Genomic DNA, 18,183 nt, shown 5'->3' with positions numbered 1-18,183 from the left:
GTGCTCCTATGTTGGGGTGCATATATATTTATAATTGTTATATCTTCTTCTTGGATTGATCCCTTGATCATTATGTAGTGTCCTTCCTTGTCTCTTGTAACATTCCTTATTTTAAAGTCTATTTTATTTGATATGAGTATTGCTACTCCAGCTTTCTTTTGATTTCCATTTGCATGGAATATCTTTTTCCATCCCCTCACTTTCAGTCTGTATGTGTCTCTAGGTCTGAAGTGGGTGTCTCTAGGTCTGAAGTGGGTCTCTTGTAGACAGCATATAGATGGGTCTTATTTTTGTATCCTTTCAGCAAGCCTTTGTCTTTTGGTTGGAGCATTTAATCCATTTATGTTTAAGGTAATTATTGATATGTATGTTCCTGTCACCATATTCTTAATTGTTTTGGGTTTGTTTTTGTAGGTCCTTTTCTTCTCTTGTGTTTCCCGCTTAGAGAAGTTCCTTTAGCATTTGTTGTAGAGCTGGTTTGATGGTGCTGAATTCTCTTAGATTTTGCTTGTCTGTAAAGCTTTTGATTTCTCCATCAAATCTGAATGAGATCCTTGCCGGTAAAGTAATATTCGTTGTAGGTTCTTCCCTTTCATCACTTTAAGTATATCATGCTACTCCCTTCTGGCTTGTAGAGTTTCTCCTGAGAAATCATTTGTTAACCTTATGGGAGTTCCCTTGTATGTTATTTGTCGTTTTTCCCTTGCTGCTTTCAATAACTTTTCTTTGTCTTTAATTTTTGCCAATTTGATTACTATGTGTCTCGGCATGTTTCTCCTTGGTTTTATCCTGTATGGGACTCTCTGTGCTTCCTGGACCTTGGTGGCTATTTCCTTTCCCATGTTAGGGATGTTTTCGACTATAATCTCTTCACGTATTTTATCTGGTCCTTTCTCTCTTTCTTCTCCTTCTGGGACCCCTATAATGCAAATGTTGTTGTGTTTAATGTTGTCCCAGAGGTCTCTTAGGCTGTCTTCATATCTCTTCTTTCTTTTTTCTTTAGTCTGTTCCACAGCAGTGATTTCCACCATTCTGTCTTCCAGGTCACTTATCTGTTCTTCTGCCTCAGTTATTCTGCTATTGATTCCTTCTAGTGTAGTTTTCATTTCAGTTATTGTATTGCTCATCTCTGTTTGTTTGTTCTTTAATTCTTCTTCGTCTGTGTTAAACAGTTTTTGCATCTTCTCGATCTTTGTCTCCATTCTTTTTCCGAGGTCCTGGTTCATCTTCACTATTATTATTCTGAATTCTTTTTCTGGAAGGTTGCCTATCTCCACTTCATTCAGTTGTTTTTCTGGGGTTTTATCTTGTTCCTTCATCTGGTACATAGCCCTCTGCCTTTTCATCTTGTCTATCTTTCTGTGAATATTAGATTGTGCTTTTGCTGGGTATGACAACAAAATTCTTACATGAGATGTGAGGAAAGCATCTTTCTTATACCATAACTGTTCACATCAATCAGAAGAGTATCCTTGAAATAGTCTTTTATGCTTCCTTGTGGGAGAGACATGGTTTGAAGAACATTTTAGGAAGTACTAAGTCAAGTGTGTGTATTAACATCTTTTAGAACAAGTATATTTGGGGTAGAATGTAAAGGCTTAAAATGTGGATTTTAGAGATTATTGGCTGGGCATTCGATTATATCTGAAGGAGGGGAAAAAGGGGCCTTGTTCTGTTTAATAAAAAACTTATAACATGGTAACGCTACTGGTAGCTTAGTGACTGATCTTGGAGAGAAGCTTTCCAAATTAAAGGAGTAAAAATGTACCTGTTCTTTTTTTTTTTTTTTTAATTTGGACATATCTTTAAAAATGAACCTTTTATCTTAAAGTTCTTAAACCGCAAGAAAAAAAAGTGTATTTATTTATATTATCACCTAAGTTGATATTTAGTTCTTCTCTTGACAATCTGGTCTGCCTCTTATTATTATAAACTGAAAACAAACAGGCCCAATAATCCAAAAGTCATTTGTTAATAGTAAAATCTGAAACATTTAAAGTAATAGAATCTATTTCTGTGTAGTTGAGGATTTTTTATTCTTTTGCTTTGTCAAGTGATATCTTAACAGATATTATCCTGTCTCCCTTCTTCTGCCCTACCTCTCTATTCAGCATCCCTTGAGACTTCTCCCCCTTCATTATGAAAATACCATTGTGATAAACCACTACTTACTGAAAGTTATTGGGAAGTAAAATATTCTGCCTTAGGACACCTTCTGTAACAATACTTAAGTCTTGGTTCTTTAGAAGGTACTTATAAGGCCTAAGGATCTTCAGTATGTATTGTATTGCAGGTAGATAGAATTGGTATACATATTCTGAATTGATATGTCATTTATTACATAGCTGTTTTTTTAAGAAGGATTTTCTGATAAAAGCCTAATGCTCAGCTTCTGTGATCATCTTATAAAACCAAAGTTTAGAATGTGCAAAGTCTAAGTTAATTGAGTGATTTTGCTAAATAGGAGTTTTAAATATAGTTTTTATAGCATATACTTGATTAACGCTTAACTGTAGTTTGATTTGAGCTGATTAACAGTGGCTAAGGAGATTATTCTGTGTTGAGTATAAATGTTGAATGTGTGAGATGTAATTTTTAAACCAGTTTTTTTAAAAAAGCTATTCTGAAATTAATTTAAAATAGTTATAGATCTCATTGAAATCAGAGATCCCAAGGAAAAGAATTCAGCTGTAGGATGCATTTATTAAGTTCATTTATTTCATTTCTGTCTTTTAAAAGGTACTTTGTATATTGGAATAGGAATTCTAACCCTAAATTTTCTGAGGAAGTTTTGTGGGAAGGACTTCCTAGCCAGTGAGTCTAACATAAGTACAGTACTCCAAAAAGTATACAGCACAAAAATTTTTTAGAAATTAAAGAATAGTATAATGACTTTGGCAGCCACACTTTCTCTTGTCCAGATGATTTTGGAAGACATTAGTGTTTAAGTGTCTTAAATGATAGAATTGATCTATTAAAAGGTATTAGTTCTGTCACTTTCTAAAATGGCCCCAGATTAAGGTTTTCCAAAAAATGTTATTTCTACTTTGTTTGAGATACTGATCACTCAAGCTTTGTTGTAATTTTAGAAGCCTCCTTATCTACTGATAACTGAATTGTGTAATATAGCTCCTGGATTTGTTGGAAGGTGGCAATGTTCTATTAATATTTAGTTATATTTTCTATTTATTGATATTAATGATTCTCATATGAGTAATGTATATTTTACTAATTGCTGTAAACTCATTTCATTCATGTATCCTTTAAATTTATTTAAATTTGGTTATTCATAGTGATAGTGCCCTTGCAGTTAACATGGTTTTCCAATTTTTCTTAAACTTTGTAAATCTGGTAGTTAAAATGTAAACATTCAAGGGATCTTTTTTATGGGTGAATTAACACTAGAAGAAAAACATAGCTGGCAAATTGACAGTAGCATTGTTAAACAGTTCATTTCTTCTGTTCTGAGGCACCTAACATTTGGCCTAAAAGGCCGTTAAAATTTTGGATTAGATTCTGTTTGTATTGTGTAGTAAAAAAAAAAGTATTTCCTCTGTATTTGCTCTTTCTGTTAAATTAACTTCTTTGTGGGAACCTTTGTAAATTGCATTCAGAGATTTGACTGTGATTACCTTGGCTCCCTTTTAAATGCTTCACCTAATTACATTTTGAAAGCCCAGATATATATCATGTATATGATTTATTAATCTAACATTCTTGATACCTTTTGCAAATACATATACAACATGCACACATATGGGACCTAGAGTGTAAAACCTTTGGAGATACTCTCTTAAGGCCATGTCATTCAATTTGTTTTCAAAGTTGTTACTAATAATGTGAACTTGGTGAAGGTGCTGTGTTTTGCCCAGTCTGATCATTTTTGGTATTTGAACATTTTTCTTGTTTTCTAGTTTCAAGTTCTCATATGTATTTCTGTTAACTTTGAGGAAGCTTAGAAGACTTATAATGGATCACCAAGTTCCATGTAGTCTGTTTTGGGGCTGTCTATAACTGCAGTATACTTTGTTAAAAAAGAAAAAAAAATCCCTTCTGAGGAAGTGGAATTTTGTATATTTCAGGCCAGTTGGAGAAATATTTACATTATCTTAAAATTTAAAAAAAATTTTGGGGTAATAGTCCAGACTTACCAAAAAAGTTATAAAAATAGTACAAGTAGTTCTTAGATATCCTTTATCCAGCGAATCTATTTTCCATCCACGGAGTAAGAGGGTGGGTAGAGAATGAGATTATGGCTTAAGCAAATCATTCAAACAATCTTGTCTTTAAGTTTCTAGATGTTAAATCTGATTTCACTTAAAGCCTTGTGGGGGATTTTGTCTGTTTGTTTTTTAGGGTGACTCAGACTTACGATGCAGGTGCATGTATCTATTTCTACTTTGCCTTTAACTACAGGGGAATCAGTGACCCACTGACTGTGTTTGAACAAACTGAGGTAATTTTGCATACATGAATATAGCTCTTACATTCTTTTATTAATTTAAGTAAACTTTACTATCAATTTATGAATTTTAGTTTGACTGTCTTTAATAACTTGTGGTTTACCTGGTTGATAGCCCATAGAAATGAGAAGCATAATTTTTACACTGGATTGAATACTGAATTAGAAGTCTAAAATTCATATTCCCTATACATATTACAATTAATATTCTAAAATTAATGTTCTGTTGCCTGTGATTCTTTGGATATTACTTATAGTACATAATACCTGATTAAATTAAATAACAGAAGACTATATGGACCCTTGATATCACTTCAGCAGCCCAGCCAGCTCCATATGGTGACTGCTTTTGAGGTCAGCGGCTCTAAAGCTCTTGGCCTATGTTGCTGTAATTTCCTAATTCTAGGTTTATAATTTTTTTGTTTGCTTAAGTTTTATGTAGGCCTTTGAGGTTCATTTGCCAGCAGTTTCTATTACATTTCTTAAATGACCTTAAGCGTCTAATTTTTATAACGCCTTCTGTTTGATAGTCAATATTTCTGATGACAAGTATGCCTAGGGTTGAAGAAACAGACTAGACTGTGGAGGAAGCAGGAGGAGACTGGGGTTTGTTAAAAATAAAACCTCAGGTGTCCTAGTGTTAATTCTGTTGCCTGCCTGCCAAAGGTAGTACCACAAGGTGATTTTCAGTGGCACACTTTTAGACCCAAACCACAGGGTATGGTTGGCTCCCTCTTATGCCTCCTTTTTAAAAAAAAAAAACAAAAAAAAAACAGCTTTTCTGAAGTATAATTGAGATATAGTAAACTGCACATAATATGTACAGTTTCATGGGTTTTGACCTATGTATGCACCTGTGAAATTGTAACCCCAATCAAAATAATGAACATATCCATCATCCTCAAAAGTTTGAGTCCTGGGCTTCCCTGGTGGCACAGTGGTTGAGAGTCCGCCTGCCGATGCAGGGAACACGGGTTCGTGCCCCGGTCCGGGAAGATCCCACATGCCGCGGAGCGGCTGGGCCCGTTAGCCATGGCCGCTAAGCCTGTGCGTCCGGAGCCTGTGCTCTGCAATGGGAGAGGCCACAACAGTTTTGGTGTTGCCCTCTGGCTACCCAAAGGCCCCTTCCCCATAGTACTACAAAAATGAAAGTGTTCCTTCTTTCCCAAGCCAAACAGCCATTCTCTAAGTGCTGCTGGTTTCAAGTAGTTACTGCTTTACATAAAATAATTTGTTAGAAGACATAGTCTCTTAGAGTAGGGCTAGCATATGTATGATTCATTTGAAAAACCCTAAATCCTCAGTGATGAGGGTTCTTATAAATTACTTTGCAATGAGATGTGGTCCATCTGTCCCTCCTGAAGGGAGGGTCTCTTCTACTGTGGCCTAACTCTGATGGTTTATACACACCCAAGTAATTCTAGGAGGTTCAAGGCACTGTAGGGATTTTACCTCATATCTGTTACATACTCATGAATTGAATGTAATTCCAGTTTCTGTAACCCTTCTTTCACCCTGTACTTCAGTCATTCTATATATTGCTTTAAGTGTTTATCTTTCTAACCTTATTGCTCTTTAAGGAGCCTAGTTGGAGCCTAACATGTTAAGAGGATAAAACAAGGTGTTTTTTTTCACACTTAGATATCCATAAGCCTGAGAAGTAATTTGTCCCAAGGCATTGACCTAAGAAATGTTCTCCATAAGGGTTTTTACCGTTAATCCCTGATAGCTTTGTAAGTAATCTTGAGTCTTATGCCCACTGTATGATATTAGGTGAGTAATTTAACCATCTAAGCCTCATTTTCTTTATCTGTGAAATAGGAGTAATTGAAATTATTCCATAAGGCTTTAGTGAAAATAACTGAGTAATTCCAGGTAAATTGCTTAGTACTTTTCTGGACATACCATATACAGTCAATTAATGTTTGTTGGTATAGTGAGATGTTTACTTCAGAGTAGGACCGGACTCCTCACAAAACTTTTTAGTGCTGATGAATTGGTCATTTTGCCTTCTTTTTTCTTTTCTAGAATCTTGATGTAACAATTGTAGACACTGCGACTATTCACTAGAAAAAAACTTATAAAGCTAGGCTGCATATTTTAATTGCTCTTTAAATACAGTTAACCTAAGAGAAAGGAAAATTAGGCTTCTCCTTTATTATTTAACCCAGAAAGTATGTATCTCCTTTGGGAGTTGGGTCTTACTCTTTCACCTCAAAGTGATCTATTTGTTGTTTTGTTTCCAAATACAGGCAGCTGCTAGAGAAGAAATCCTCGCTAATGGAGGGAGCCTGTCGCATCACCACGGAGGTATTCTTTTTTGGGGATAGAATTTCTAATATTCCTACTGTTTAAAATATTTGGTTTGATACAGTGCTAGGGGGAGTAATAATATGAGTAATTTGAGAGCACTAGGGCTCTCTTTGAAGTTGTTATGTCTGTCACTGAGGTTGCCTGTGCTGTGGTAGTAACTGACAGAAGCTTGATTTGACAAGCCTGCCTAGATAACAGAACCTAGACAGCCTTCTGAGTTCTCAGGAACTTCATGTCACCCAAGATAGCCCAGCAAACCTGGGAGGTATTTGACCATTAGAGCAAAAATTTTTAAAGGGGGAAAAAGAACCTACCTAAATGTTTTTTGTTTTTTTAAATAAATTTATTTATTTTATTTATTTTTATTTTTGGCTGCGCTGGGTCTTCGTTGCTGTGTGCAGGCTCTCTCCAGTTGCAGTGAGCGGGGGCCACTCTTCATTGCGGTGCGCAGGCCTCCCATTGCAGTGGCCTGTCCTATTGGGGAGCACAGGCCCCAGGGGCGTGGGCTTCAGTAGTTGTGGCACGCGGGCTCCAGAGCGCAGGCTTAGCAGTTGTGGCGCACAGGCTCAGCTGCTCCGTGGCATGTGGGATCATCCCAGGCCAGGGCCCGAACCCATGTCCCCTGCACTGGCAGGCAGACTCCCAACCACTGCACCACCAGGGAAGCCCTACCTAAATGTTTTTCATCCACTATTGGAATGTAGCTAAAGTCAGTTGTACTATATATTGAATAGCTGTTTGTTCTGCCCACCCAAAATTCAGCAAATTAATCAAGGCGGGATATGAAAAAATCTTTTTTTCAAGATTTTAATGCTGTTTTTAGTATTTCTTTTTGATCATTGTAGTATTTTTATTGGAGAGTTGATCACATCAGTAATAAAAATTATGATATATCTACCTATGTTATATCTACCTAGACATATCTACCAGTGTTTTTAATATATCCCTCAATATAAATTGGTACCTAGAAAATATATGTGTAGATTTTTTTAATTAAAAAATTTTTTTAGGGAAGTTCATGAAGGTAAATGACCACTGAATTTAAAAATTTCAGCTTATACTCCTACTCTGGATACTCCATATCCCTGTTTCCCTGTTTGATTTTCCATCATAGCATTTAGCATTATCTAACATGCTATATATTTATACTTCTTGAGATTAGCTATCTCCTCCTACTGGTAAGTAGGATCCATAAGGACAGGGACTTCTGTTTCATTTCTGTGTACCAGCACCTAGAACAGTGCTTGGCCCCAGTCAGCCCTCCATACATGTTTGTAGGATGATTGAAAGAATTTTGGTAGAAAACAGAGTGGGCTGTGGAGGATCTGTGTTCATATGACATTATTGCAGGCAGGCCTGAAGAAGATTGCTAATGTGGATGAATGAAATAGACAATTCCCAGCATCATTGTATCAATTTAATCTTTTGCATTCCCTCTACTTTTTCTTAACCTCCACAAATAAATTTCTAACTTAGCTGACTGATAAGCATTAAGGTGAATGAATTTGTTCTTTTCCTCCTTTTCCTGTTTATTACCTTTTGATGGAGATTCTAATGAATGCTAGAACGACAAAAATGAAGAAGGGAAGAAACTGGATATTAGAAATGTCTCAAGTGAAATTAAAAACTTTTGATTAATCTAAAAGTCTAAACCTAATTTTGGAACTATAAACATGAGGTATTTCATAAAGGTGCTTAGAATTTTAGCACCTTCCTTTAAAATGTTCAGAAAGCTATATACTTTACTTTAAATCTTTTTTGTATATTTTATTTTAGGATGCCACTATATTGCTATGTAATTTACAAGTATACTTGTAAAATTACATAATATCATTAAGTAATATGTTCTTCATTCTAAATTGATTTCATGGAGGGAGGAAACAGAATAATTTAGCTATAATTAATTATTTGAAGAAAAAAAGAATTTTCCTTTCCATAGCCAACAATTTTGCTTTTTGGTACATGTCAGCAGCCAACAAGTGCACTTTTTCCTTTAAGGTCAGGAACTGTAGGAGCTATGTTTGTGATAGTAAATATGAGAGAGATGTGATTCTGCAAGAGGGTGAGAATAGCCAAATCTTGTACTATATAGAAAGAAACAGAGGCTTAATTGTTATTTAGATAACTGGGTTATATGAACTAATTTCCTTAATTGTGAGAGGATGTTCTTCGTTTACTTAAGCTTTACAGTGCGATAAATTCTACAGAAGTTATGGAAATGACCAAATGACCTGCAACATTGTGGAGGAAAGCCAAACCAATGCTTTTTTTCCTTGCTAATGACATTTTACTCCTTTAGGATCTATGAGGATATTCAGGTCCCACCAATAGTGTCTATATATGAGATGCTGAAAGTCTAGTATGGCAGAAGTGTTGACAATACTTATTCAGGTACACCCCAGACACTGAGAGCTTCTTAGCAGGCTCTAACATAACCTACATAAACATACTTGAAATAATGTATATGTGAAGCTGTCATTACAGGAAAAAAAAAAATACACACAAATTTAAAATAATAAAGAGTTAAGTAATTCTAGTACAAATTTATTTGAGACTTAGACTTTATTTGTGAAAGCTGTGGTTAATAATCTGTTTTATTATTCAGTAAACAAATAGAAATTAATTTAAAGAATAGTTGAAAAGATATAAACCTTAATTAACCAAAAGATCATGATTATTCAATTCTTGATTCCAAAGCAAAAAATACAAATAGCTCCTGGGATATTTTTGATACCAAGTATGCCTAATGCCTTTTTTTTTTTTTTTTTTGCGGTACGCGGGCCTCTCACTGTTGTGGCCTCTCCCATTGCGGAGCACAGGCGATGTGCAGGCTCAGCGGCCACGGCTCACGGGCACAGCCGCTCTGCGGCATGTGGGATCTTCCCGGACCGGGGCACAAACCCGCATCCCCTGCATCGGCAGGTGGACTCTCAACCACTGCGCCACCAGGGAAGCCCCCTAATGCTTTTTAATATTGTTGTATAATATGTTTTCCACATTATAAATATTACTGGTCCACTAGGCAATAGGATTTCAAAGAATGGTAGTCCTTCCCTTGAAGGATCTTACAGTCCAGTAAAGTAAAATATTATAGCATTTCAAAAGGCTGCTGATCAAAACTGGTAGGTTTATGATATCATCATATTTTAACCAAGAGTCTCCCATTTTCTTTGAAAAGCACTCAAAAGGTGACTTTAATAAACATGTAAATGCTATAGATGTTAAAACATCAAAGAGAAGGAAGATAAAATAGGGAAAGGAATTAACATATATAAAGCTGTAAATATTTGCTAGGTGCTCTGCATGACAGTCTCCTTTAATCCTGATCAAAATGCCGTGGAGTAGATATTGTTCCTGTCTTTCAGATGAAGATATATTAAGCCTCTGAGTGTACAGTAACTTCAAAGTATCAGCAATAGTTGTTAGTGCCAGAATTTGAGTTTGAACTCAGTTCATCCTGCTTCAGGGTCCTTGTCCTCTGACTTAAGAACATAATAGTGAAAATAGGCCAAAAGCTAAAAAGATTGAAATTGAAAGCCTTTGAAAAGAGGCACATGCATTTAAAAGTATATGAGAAGAAATACTAAACATTAGTCTTTCTCTTTTAAAATATAAAACCTCTGTTTCTTTAATTTTAACACTAAGTTAGTTGCTTGTCCTGCTTTAGATGTTAAAACAGAAATGAATGAACATTTTAATTTCCTCATCATAGCTATTTCATTGTTTTCTCAGTTCTTGCACATAAGTCAGTTTGACTTTCTGGTTGTTTTTATACTTCCTGATTATAGGTTTCTAACATGTCAGCAGTATCAGGTAATAAAACAAATGCAGGTCAGATCATGTTACAATAAAACTCCTTGTATAATTTATGTGCATTTTCAGGTTCTAGGCTTATAAGCCTTTTTTTGTTGAAGACTCCAAGGTTGATGAAATAATTTAATTTTAGAAATTATTAACTTGAACTTCAATGTAGCAAGGTTTGATTGCATATTAATTTATTGAGAGGTTCTGCCTCATTTAAATAGGAATCTTTTATTTCTATCACATTTCTCATATTTTTTATTTTCATGCAGTCAAAAATATGACTGTGTGTAAACAAATTCTGAACTACTTGGATTCCTCTATGGCTTTGAAAAAGAAACTAGGTAAGCCTGAACACAAAATATATTTCGTATGTGCTGGTAAAATGAAGATGCTTTCCCTTTGCTAGGTTGTCTTCTAAACCACTTTATAAACACTGGCGTGCTCCAGGGCTCAGCCCAGAGCCAGATCGTTCCTCCGTGTTTCCTCACTCCCTCAATGATTACTTCAGTCCCAGGACTTAAAACACCATCCTTATGCTGATGACTCCCAAATACCAGAAGGGATCACCACCACCACCCTAGTTCAAATCACTGTTTTTTCTTGCTGGGACAATTGCAGCCTCTTAATTGGTCTGTCCACCTTCACTCCTGTTCCCCTGCTGTCATCTCTCTTGCTGCCCAAGTAATCTTTTTAAAATTCATTATTTTCTCCTCACATTCAGAATAAAATCCGAAGTCCTTATTAGGTTCTTCAAGGATATACATTGTGTGTTTTATCTCTCTGTCTTCATCTCTTACTACTTTTTCCCTCCAGCAGTAGTGTCCTTCTTGCTATTTCTCAGGCATATCAACCCTCTTCCCCCTTCAAGGCGTTTGCTATTTATTCCGTCTCTTCCTGCTGTTCTTTCTCTTGTTCCCCCCGCCCCCGCCGCCAGATATTTATTTGCATGGCTCACTTTCCCATCATGAAGATCTCTGATCAAAATGTCACCTTCTTAGAGGCGTCTTCCCTATTCTCTTGTATAGTTTATGTGTTCCTCATTCGAATAAGTTCAATGAGGTTACTGACTGTATCTTGTCCGTCACTGTGTTCCCCAGTCCCTAGAACAGTGACTGGCTGTTCTACATAGAAGTAGATGCTCAATAAATATGTTACGTGTGTAGTTAAGTGTCCAAGCGCTCACAGAATTTGGGGCAATTTTGCAAATTCTCAGACATCTCTGAATCTTTCATGTTAGAATGGCATTAGTCTCCTTGCTAATTTAGCTTCAAACGTTTAATAATCAGGCCTTGTTTGAATATAGGGTCATGTTTAATCATGAAAAGGCTCAGTTTATTCCATAATATTTCTGAGAATGTGTATTAGCAGAGTCAGTTATTCAGTGGAAAAGTAGGGTAAAATAATGTGCCTTTCACTACAACTGCCCAACACCAGCCATTTTAGTGTTCTTCCGTAGATGTATTATATATGTAAGATTCCATTTAAGCCTTTATCTTAAAACAAATGCAAGTTTGAGAGGCTTACAAACAGAGGGGAAAAAACATAGGCTTTGGAATCAAATCTGTATTTGACTCTTGGCTCTGTACTTAACTACCTGTGTGACCTTAGGGAAATAACTTCTCTGAGCTGCAGTTTTCTCATCTGCAAAATGGGAATAGTACCTACCTCAGATTATTGTAACACTTAAGTGTGATAATGTATATAAAGCATCAGAAGTGTCCTGCATATAGTAGGTGCTTAAGAAACAGTAGTCTTCTAAAAAAATAAAAGCAGTAGACAGCACCAAGTGAAACTCTGGTTTGTATTCTTAACCCCCTACTCTAACCATTGAAGAAAGGGTTATAGTTTATTTGAAAAAGACCCATATATTCAAGGAATATAATTCAACAATTGTCTTAATATTTTCATCTATAACCTGCAGTTAGTCTCACCCTATAGGAGGTTCTGTTACAATCTGTATGAAAGAGCAGCATAATTGGCAACAAAATTTGCTATAAAAAATGTCTATTTTCATACATGCTTCTCTGCTTAAAGTTAATCATCTAATTTGTAAATTTCAAATATCCTGTGCTATTCAATATAGTTTCATAAAGCAGAAATCTTTCCATATAAATTTTAAATAGAATGGGTTTAATTATCCTTCTAAGTTAATAATAGAGCTCTCAAAAGATTGCTTTTTATATGTGTAGAAAAGATTTTCCTTAATTTGCATCCTGAACTTAAAACTCAAGGCAACCTCATAGGAGCATCTTTAGTTGCTGACCTTCAGGCAGTATCATGACATTCTCAGTACCATTTTTGAGTTCAAAAGTAGAAGGGCTGGGGGTTGGGAGAGTATTGATGCAGTTTCTCTTAGAGGGTTTGGCCTGTAATTGTGATTAATAACAGTTGCTTTCACTATCTGGAAACAGACAGGCTGGTTTGTCTGCCTACAATCATGCTGTGATAAATGGAGCTATTTTAACTCTGGTTTTGTGTATCAAAGAAAACAGATGTAGTCTGGAACTGGAGGCTATAGGAAATATAAAGCCTGCTTAACTTAATCTTCATAGTGCTTGTTTTTGTAACTGACGAGCTGGTCAGTTTAAACAGCAGCGTTTATGTCAGCCATATATTTAAATTTCAATTTACGACTTAAGTTTTTAAGTTGTTCATTTGCTAAAATTATACCTAAGGCCTTGTCAGGAAGTAAAAAACCTTGATTAAATATAACCAGTCTTAGTTTAAATATTGATGTCTTTATCTAACTAAAATTATTTCCTATTGTTCAGAGAATAATTATGGGGTAGCTGCTCTTAACAGTTTTTGTGGTCTTAACATAATCCAATAGTATGAGGAACTTTAAAAGTAAAAAGAGACTACTCGAAATAATGAGCAAAAGATCAACTTTGTTAAAAACCTATAGTGTGAAATAAAAGACATACAGATTGGAAAGGATGAATGAAACTATTGCTGTTTATAGATGACATGATTGTCTGTGTAGAAAATCTGCCCCCCACCCCAAAAAATCTACTAGAACAAGATCAGCAAGATCGCAGAATACAAGAGCACACACCAAGATCAATTGCATTTCTATATATTAACAACAAGCATATAGAAACTGAGATTTAAAATGCAAGTACCATTTACATATGCTCCAAATTAAACATTTAAATTAACAAAATATGTACATGCCTATGCATAAATCTAATAAAATATATACAGGATCTGTGTTCTGAAAATAACAGAATGCTGATGAAAAAAATCAAAGACCTAAATAAATGGAGAGATGTGTTCATGGATTGGTAGAAAACGACATGGTATAAAGATGTCAATTCTCCCTAGATTGATCTACCTATTTAATACAATTGCTTTCAAAATTTCAGAAAGATTTTTAGTAGATATAGAAAAGATTATTCTCAAATTTATATGGTAAGGCAAAGGAACTAGATGGCTAAAACAATTCTGAAAAAAGAACAGAGTCATAGGAATCAATTTACCTGATTTCAAGACTTATAATATACAGTCATCAAGACTGTGTGGTATTGGAAGAGTGACATATTGATCAATGGAACAGAATAGAGAGCTCAGAAATAGACCCACACGAATATGTCCAACCAATTTTGACAAAGGCATAAAGCAGTCCAGTGGAGGAGGTATATAGCTTTTTCACCAAATGGTGCTGGAACAATTGTACATTGATAGGTTAAAAAAAAAAAAAAAAGAACCTTGATCTGAACCTTACGCCAAAATTAACTCAACACAGATAATATGCTTAAATGTAAAACATAAAATAATAAAACTTTTAGAAAAAAAACGAGAAAATATTCAAGATCTAGAGTTGGGCAAAGAGTTCTCAGACTGTTCCCCCAGAGTACAATCCATTACAGGAAAAATTGATAAATTGGATCTCATCAAAATTAAAAATGTTTGCTCTGTGAAAGACTGTTAAGAGGATGAAAAGTTAGGCTACAGAGTAAGAGAAAATATGTGCAAACCACATATCCAATAAAAGACCTATATCTATAATATATAAAGAACTCTCAAAACTCAATAGTAAAATACAAACAATTCAATTAGAAACTGGGCAAAAGACATGAAGAATCATTTCACTGAAGAGGATATACAAATGACAAATAATTACATGAAAAGATGTTCAACATCAATAACCATTAGGGAAATGCAAATTAAAACCACAAGAGAAACCACTATCCACCTATCAGAAAGCTAAAATAAAAAAATAGTGGCAGTGTCATGCTGGCAAGGATGTAGAGAAATTAGATCAATCATACATTACTGGTTGGAACATAATGTGGTACAGTCATTCTGTAAAAACAGTTGGCAGTTTCTTATAAAATCAAACATGTAACTACCATTCAACCCAACAATTATACTATTGGGCATTTATACCAGAGAATTGAAAACATAAACCTGTATATGTATATTCAGAGCAGATTACTCATAGTAGTCCCAAACTGGAGTAAGCTCAGATGTCCTTCAACCATTAAATGGCTAAACAAACTGTGGTACGTCTATACCATGGAATACGACTCAGCGGTAAGGGGAAACGAACCATTAACGCATGCAGCAACTTGGATGAATCTCCAGGAAATTATGCTGAGTGAAAAAAAGCCAATTCTGAAAGGTTGCATTCTGTGTGATAGTATTTCTACAACATATTTGAAATGACAAAATTAGAGAAATAGAGAACAGATTGGTGGTTTCCAGGAGTTGGGTGTGGGGTGGGGATGACTATAAATAGGCAACACAAGAATCCTTGTGGGGACGGATATGTTCTGTATCTTGACTATATCAGTGTCAATATGCTGGTTGTGATTTTGGTCTTTTGATAGCTACCAGATGAGTATAGCCTTTCCAATATTGAATCTTTATCAGATTACCATAAGGTAGCAGAAAGTTTGTTTTACCCTTAACTTTTTTTCCTTCAGTTTCTTCTTTGTTATTGGCTTTTTCTCACAAAACTTAAAGTTGATTATAATATTTTTCCACTGAAGCAATGTTGTAAATAGTGAGATTCTAAGACCAGACTGTAAAAGCCAATTTAATCCATGATGTAATTGAGCATTTAACTATTTCAGCTGTGTCATAGGATGAACAGATTTGAGAGCTGACAGAAAATCTGTTGTAAGAATGTATTGTTCCCTGCTCCTTCCTACCCTTGCAATTACAGATGCCCAGTCCCAGACAAAGGGCAGGGACAACGTTGTGTTTGCCATCTCTTACCTTGTGCTATATATACCTGTAGTAACTTCCAGCTTCAGGTGTATTTTCTCAGCCACTAGGAGAGAGTAGGTGGCTTAGATAATACCACTTCTCTTTGGACCTCTAAAGAGAACTTTTTCTCCCTAGCAATTTTATGACCAAGACTCTTCTAAGTGCTAGGTGTTAGTCTCAGAATACCTCTACTACATTATTATATTGTTAGAGAATAATTAACTTTTTATAGTCAGTTTCAGGTGATTAGCAGACAGTTAATCCTAATAGATATTTTCAAGTGTAAGATCTGTTAGAAGTAACTTTAGGTAAAGTTAATTTTTAATGTTCTGTCTTTGGTGTCTAACATAGAAATCACTAGAGTACTTGTGGCTATTTAAATTTAAATTAATTAAAGTGAAATAAAAATGTATTTCCTCATTTGCAGCAGCCACCTTTCAAGTGCTTGATATCCACATGTGGCTAGGGGCTACTGTGTTAAATACTGCAGATACAGAACATTTCTATCGACACAGGAAGTTCTACCAGACAGTGCTGTGAAGCTTTATTACATATATATTTTCACACATTGGCTGGGAAAATGGCCCACAAATACGGCTTAAAAGTTTTTTTCAGTAGATATTAGATGCAAGTCTTTAGGAGTTAAGTTCTGAAATAAACTAGCATTTGTCATTAATGGTAGGTTTTCTCAGAGTATAACTTCTGTCTACCACTTTTTCCAGAACTTCTTTCAGTTTGGTCAGTAGCCTCAAATTTAGAACAAGGTCACCTTGCTATAGTAAAAGCCATTCACTGCTAATCCAGTTGGTTGTAGCAGTGAAGATATGTTGCTTTTATGGAAATTGTTCGGGCTCCTAGGAGACAGACCTTTGTAAACATATAGTCCGAGATTTCTTGGTCTTGTCACTGTTGACATTTTTGACTAGATTCTTTGTGTGGGAGCCGTCCTGTGCATTGTAGTATGTTTAGCAGCATCCCTGGCCCCTGCCCACTAGATGCTGGTAACATCGCCCCAGTTATGACAACCAAAAACTTCTCTATACATTGCTTAGTGTCCCTTAGGGTGCAGAATTGCCTCTGTTGAGAGCTATTGATATAGTCCAAAGGCTCCTAGAGATTTGAAGGAAAAGAGAGTTAGGTTCTGTGACATACCTTCTCCTATCTTAGCTAATACAGAATAGCTCTGAGTATATCCAAGAAATAATGTCAGAATATAGGGAATGCAAGGCAGATAAAACCAAAGGAAATTAAGGAAACCCAGATTGCCTTTCCCTGGATATTTGCATCCTTACATCTTATCTAAAATGGCTTACAGATAACTGTGGTTCAACATTTATTTTTTAACTAACATTTTTTGAATTCTTACTGTGTGGCATACACTATATTATGCAACAGGACTACAAAAATGAATAAAACATGGCCCTAGTCTTCAAGGAGCATATCATGTTGACTGTCCTTATCTATTTCATGTTATTTGGCCATTTACTTGCTTTCAGCTCTGTTGTATAGGCATTAATTGCCACTTGGTTTAAACTTTGAGCGTGTCAAGCCATCTTTTGGGGATGTTAGCAGAATTAGCACTTGATTGTGTTCTGAAGACAGATTGAATCCAGCTCTTGTGATCTGTTATTACCTTGATAATTCAGGCTTTTTTTTCTATTTCATCATCTCTAAAGACCTATTTAAGGATCTGTAAGATCTTAGAGCTGCTATATAAACTGCACAGATAAAACCTTAGCATAAAGAAAACTGACATATAAAAATATTTAATAAGAGAAAAATCTTATAATACCAGATTTTAATTATCTATGAATCTTTCATCTTGATGTCAGAAGTTTCATTAGTAGTAGAAAATATGTCAGATGACTTAATAAATCAAACGTGACTTTAAGTATCCACTAAGCGTTAAATTAGACTCCGTGGTATTCATAGTCCCATCTCATGTGTCTTGAAAAGCTGGGTATTCACATCCCTCAGCTGGAAACCTGTTGGCTTCAGCATGTACCTCCACCAAAGCCAAACACACACACACAGATGCCTTAGAGCACAAACCGACGGACAACTAAATCCTCTTTGCAGGTTGAATGCTCTACCCCACACACAAGTGCCTTATAGCACAAACAGATGGACAACTAAACCCTCTTTTCAGGTTGAACGTTCTACCCCACGCCACTCCCTCCCAAAGAAACATCATCATAGTCAGATCACCAGATACCAGAAAGAGTGGAAATTGTCCATTGTCCTTCTCTTTTCTCATCAGTACAGATCAAGTTGCACGGGGCCAGAAGCTCATCTGACAGGAGGTTGGTGTCCCTTTAGCGCTAGTTCCTTAGATAATCCACCAGTAGTTTAGTTGGATTAATTAAATCTTGAAATACAAAGTCAGTGCT

The 18,183-nt window shown here is 35.5% G+C and overlaps 1 protein-coding gene across 1 annotated transcript in view; it reads left to right on the top strand.

Moving 5' to 3' along the window:
* The window catches only part of AGPS (alkylglycerone phosphate synthase), a 139,184-nt gene that overhangs the window by 111,144 nt on the left and 9,857 nt on the right, over positions 1-18,183 (top strand). The window contains exons 18-19 of the mRNA XM_060016531.1: positions 4,357-4,456; positions 6,715-6,772. Of these exons, the coding sequence (XP_059872514.1) occupies positions 4,357-4,456; positions 6,715-6,772 (158 nt within the window). The remainder of the gene's footprint in view (positions 1-4,356; positions 4,457-6,714; positions 6,773-18,183) is intronic.

Source organism: Delphinus delphis, chromosome 7, assembly GCF_949987515.2.
Source record: "Delphinus delphis chromosome 7, mDelDel1.2, whole genome shotgun sequence".
In the NCBI taxonomy this organism is placed as follows: Eukaryota; Metazoa; Chordata; class Mammalia; order Artiodactyla; family Delphinidae; genus Delphinus; species Delphinus delphis.
Note: the sequence above shows the minus strand (reverse complement) of the source record. Positions and strands in the feature narration are given on the sequence as shown.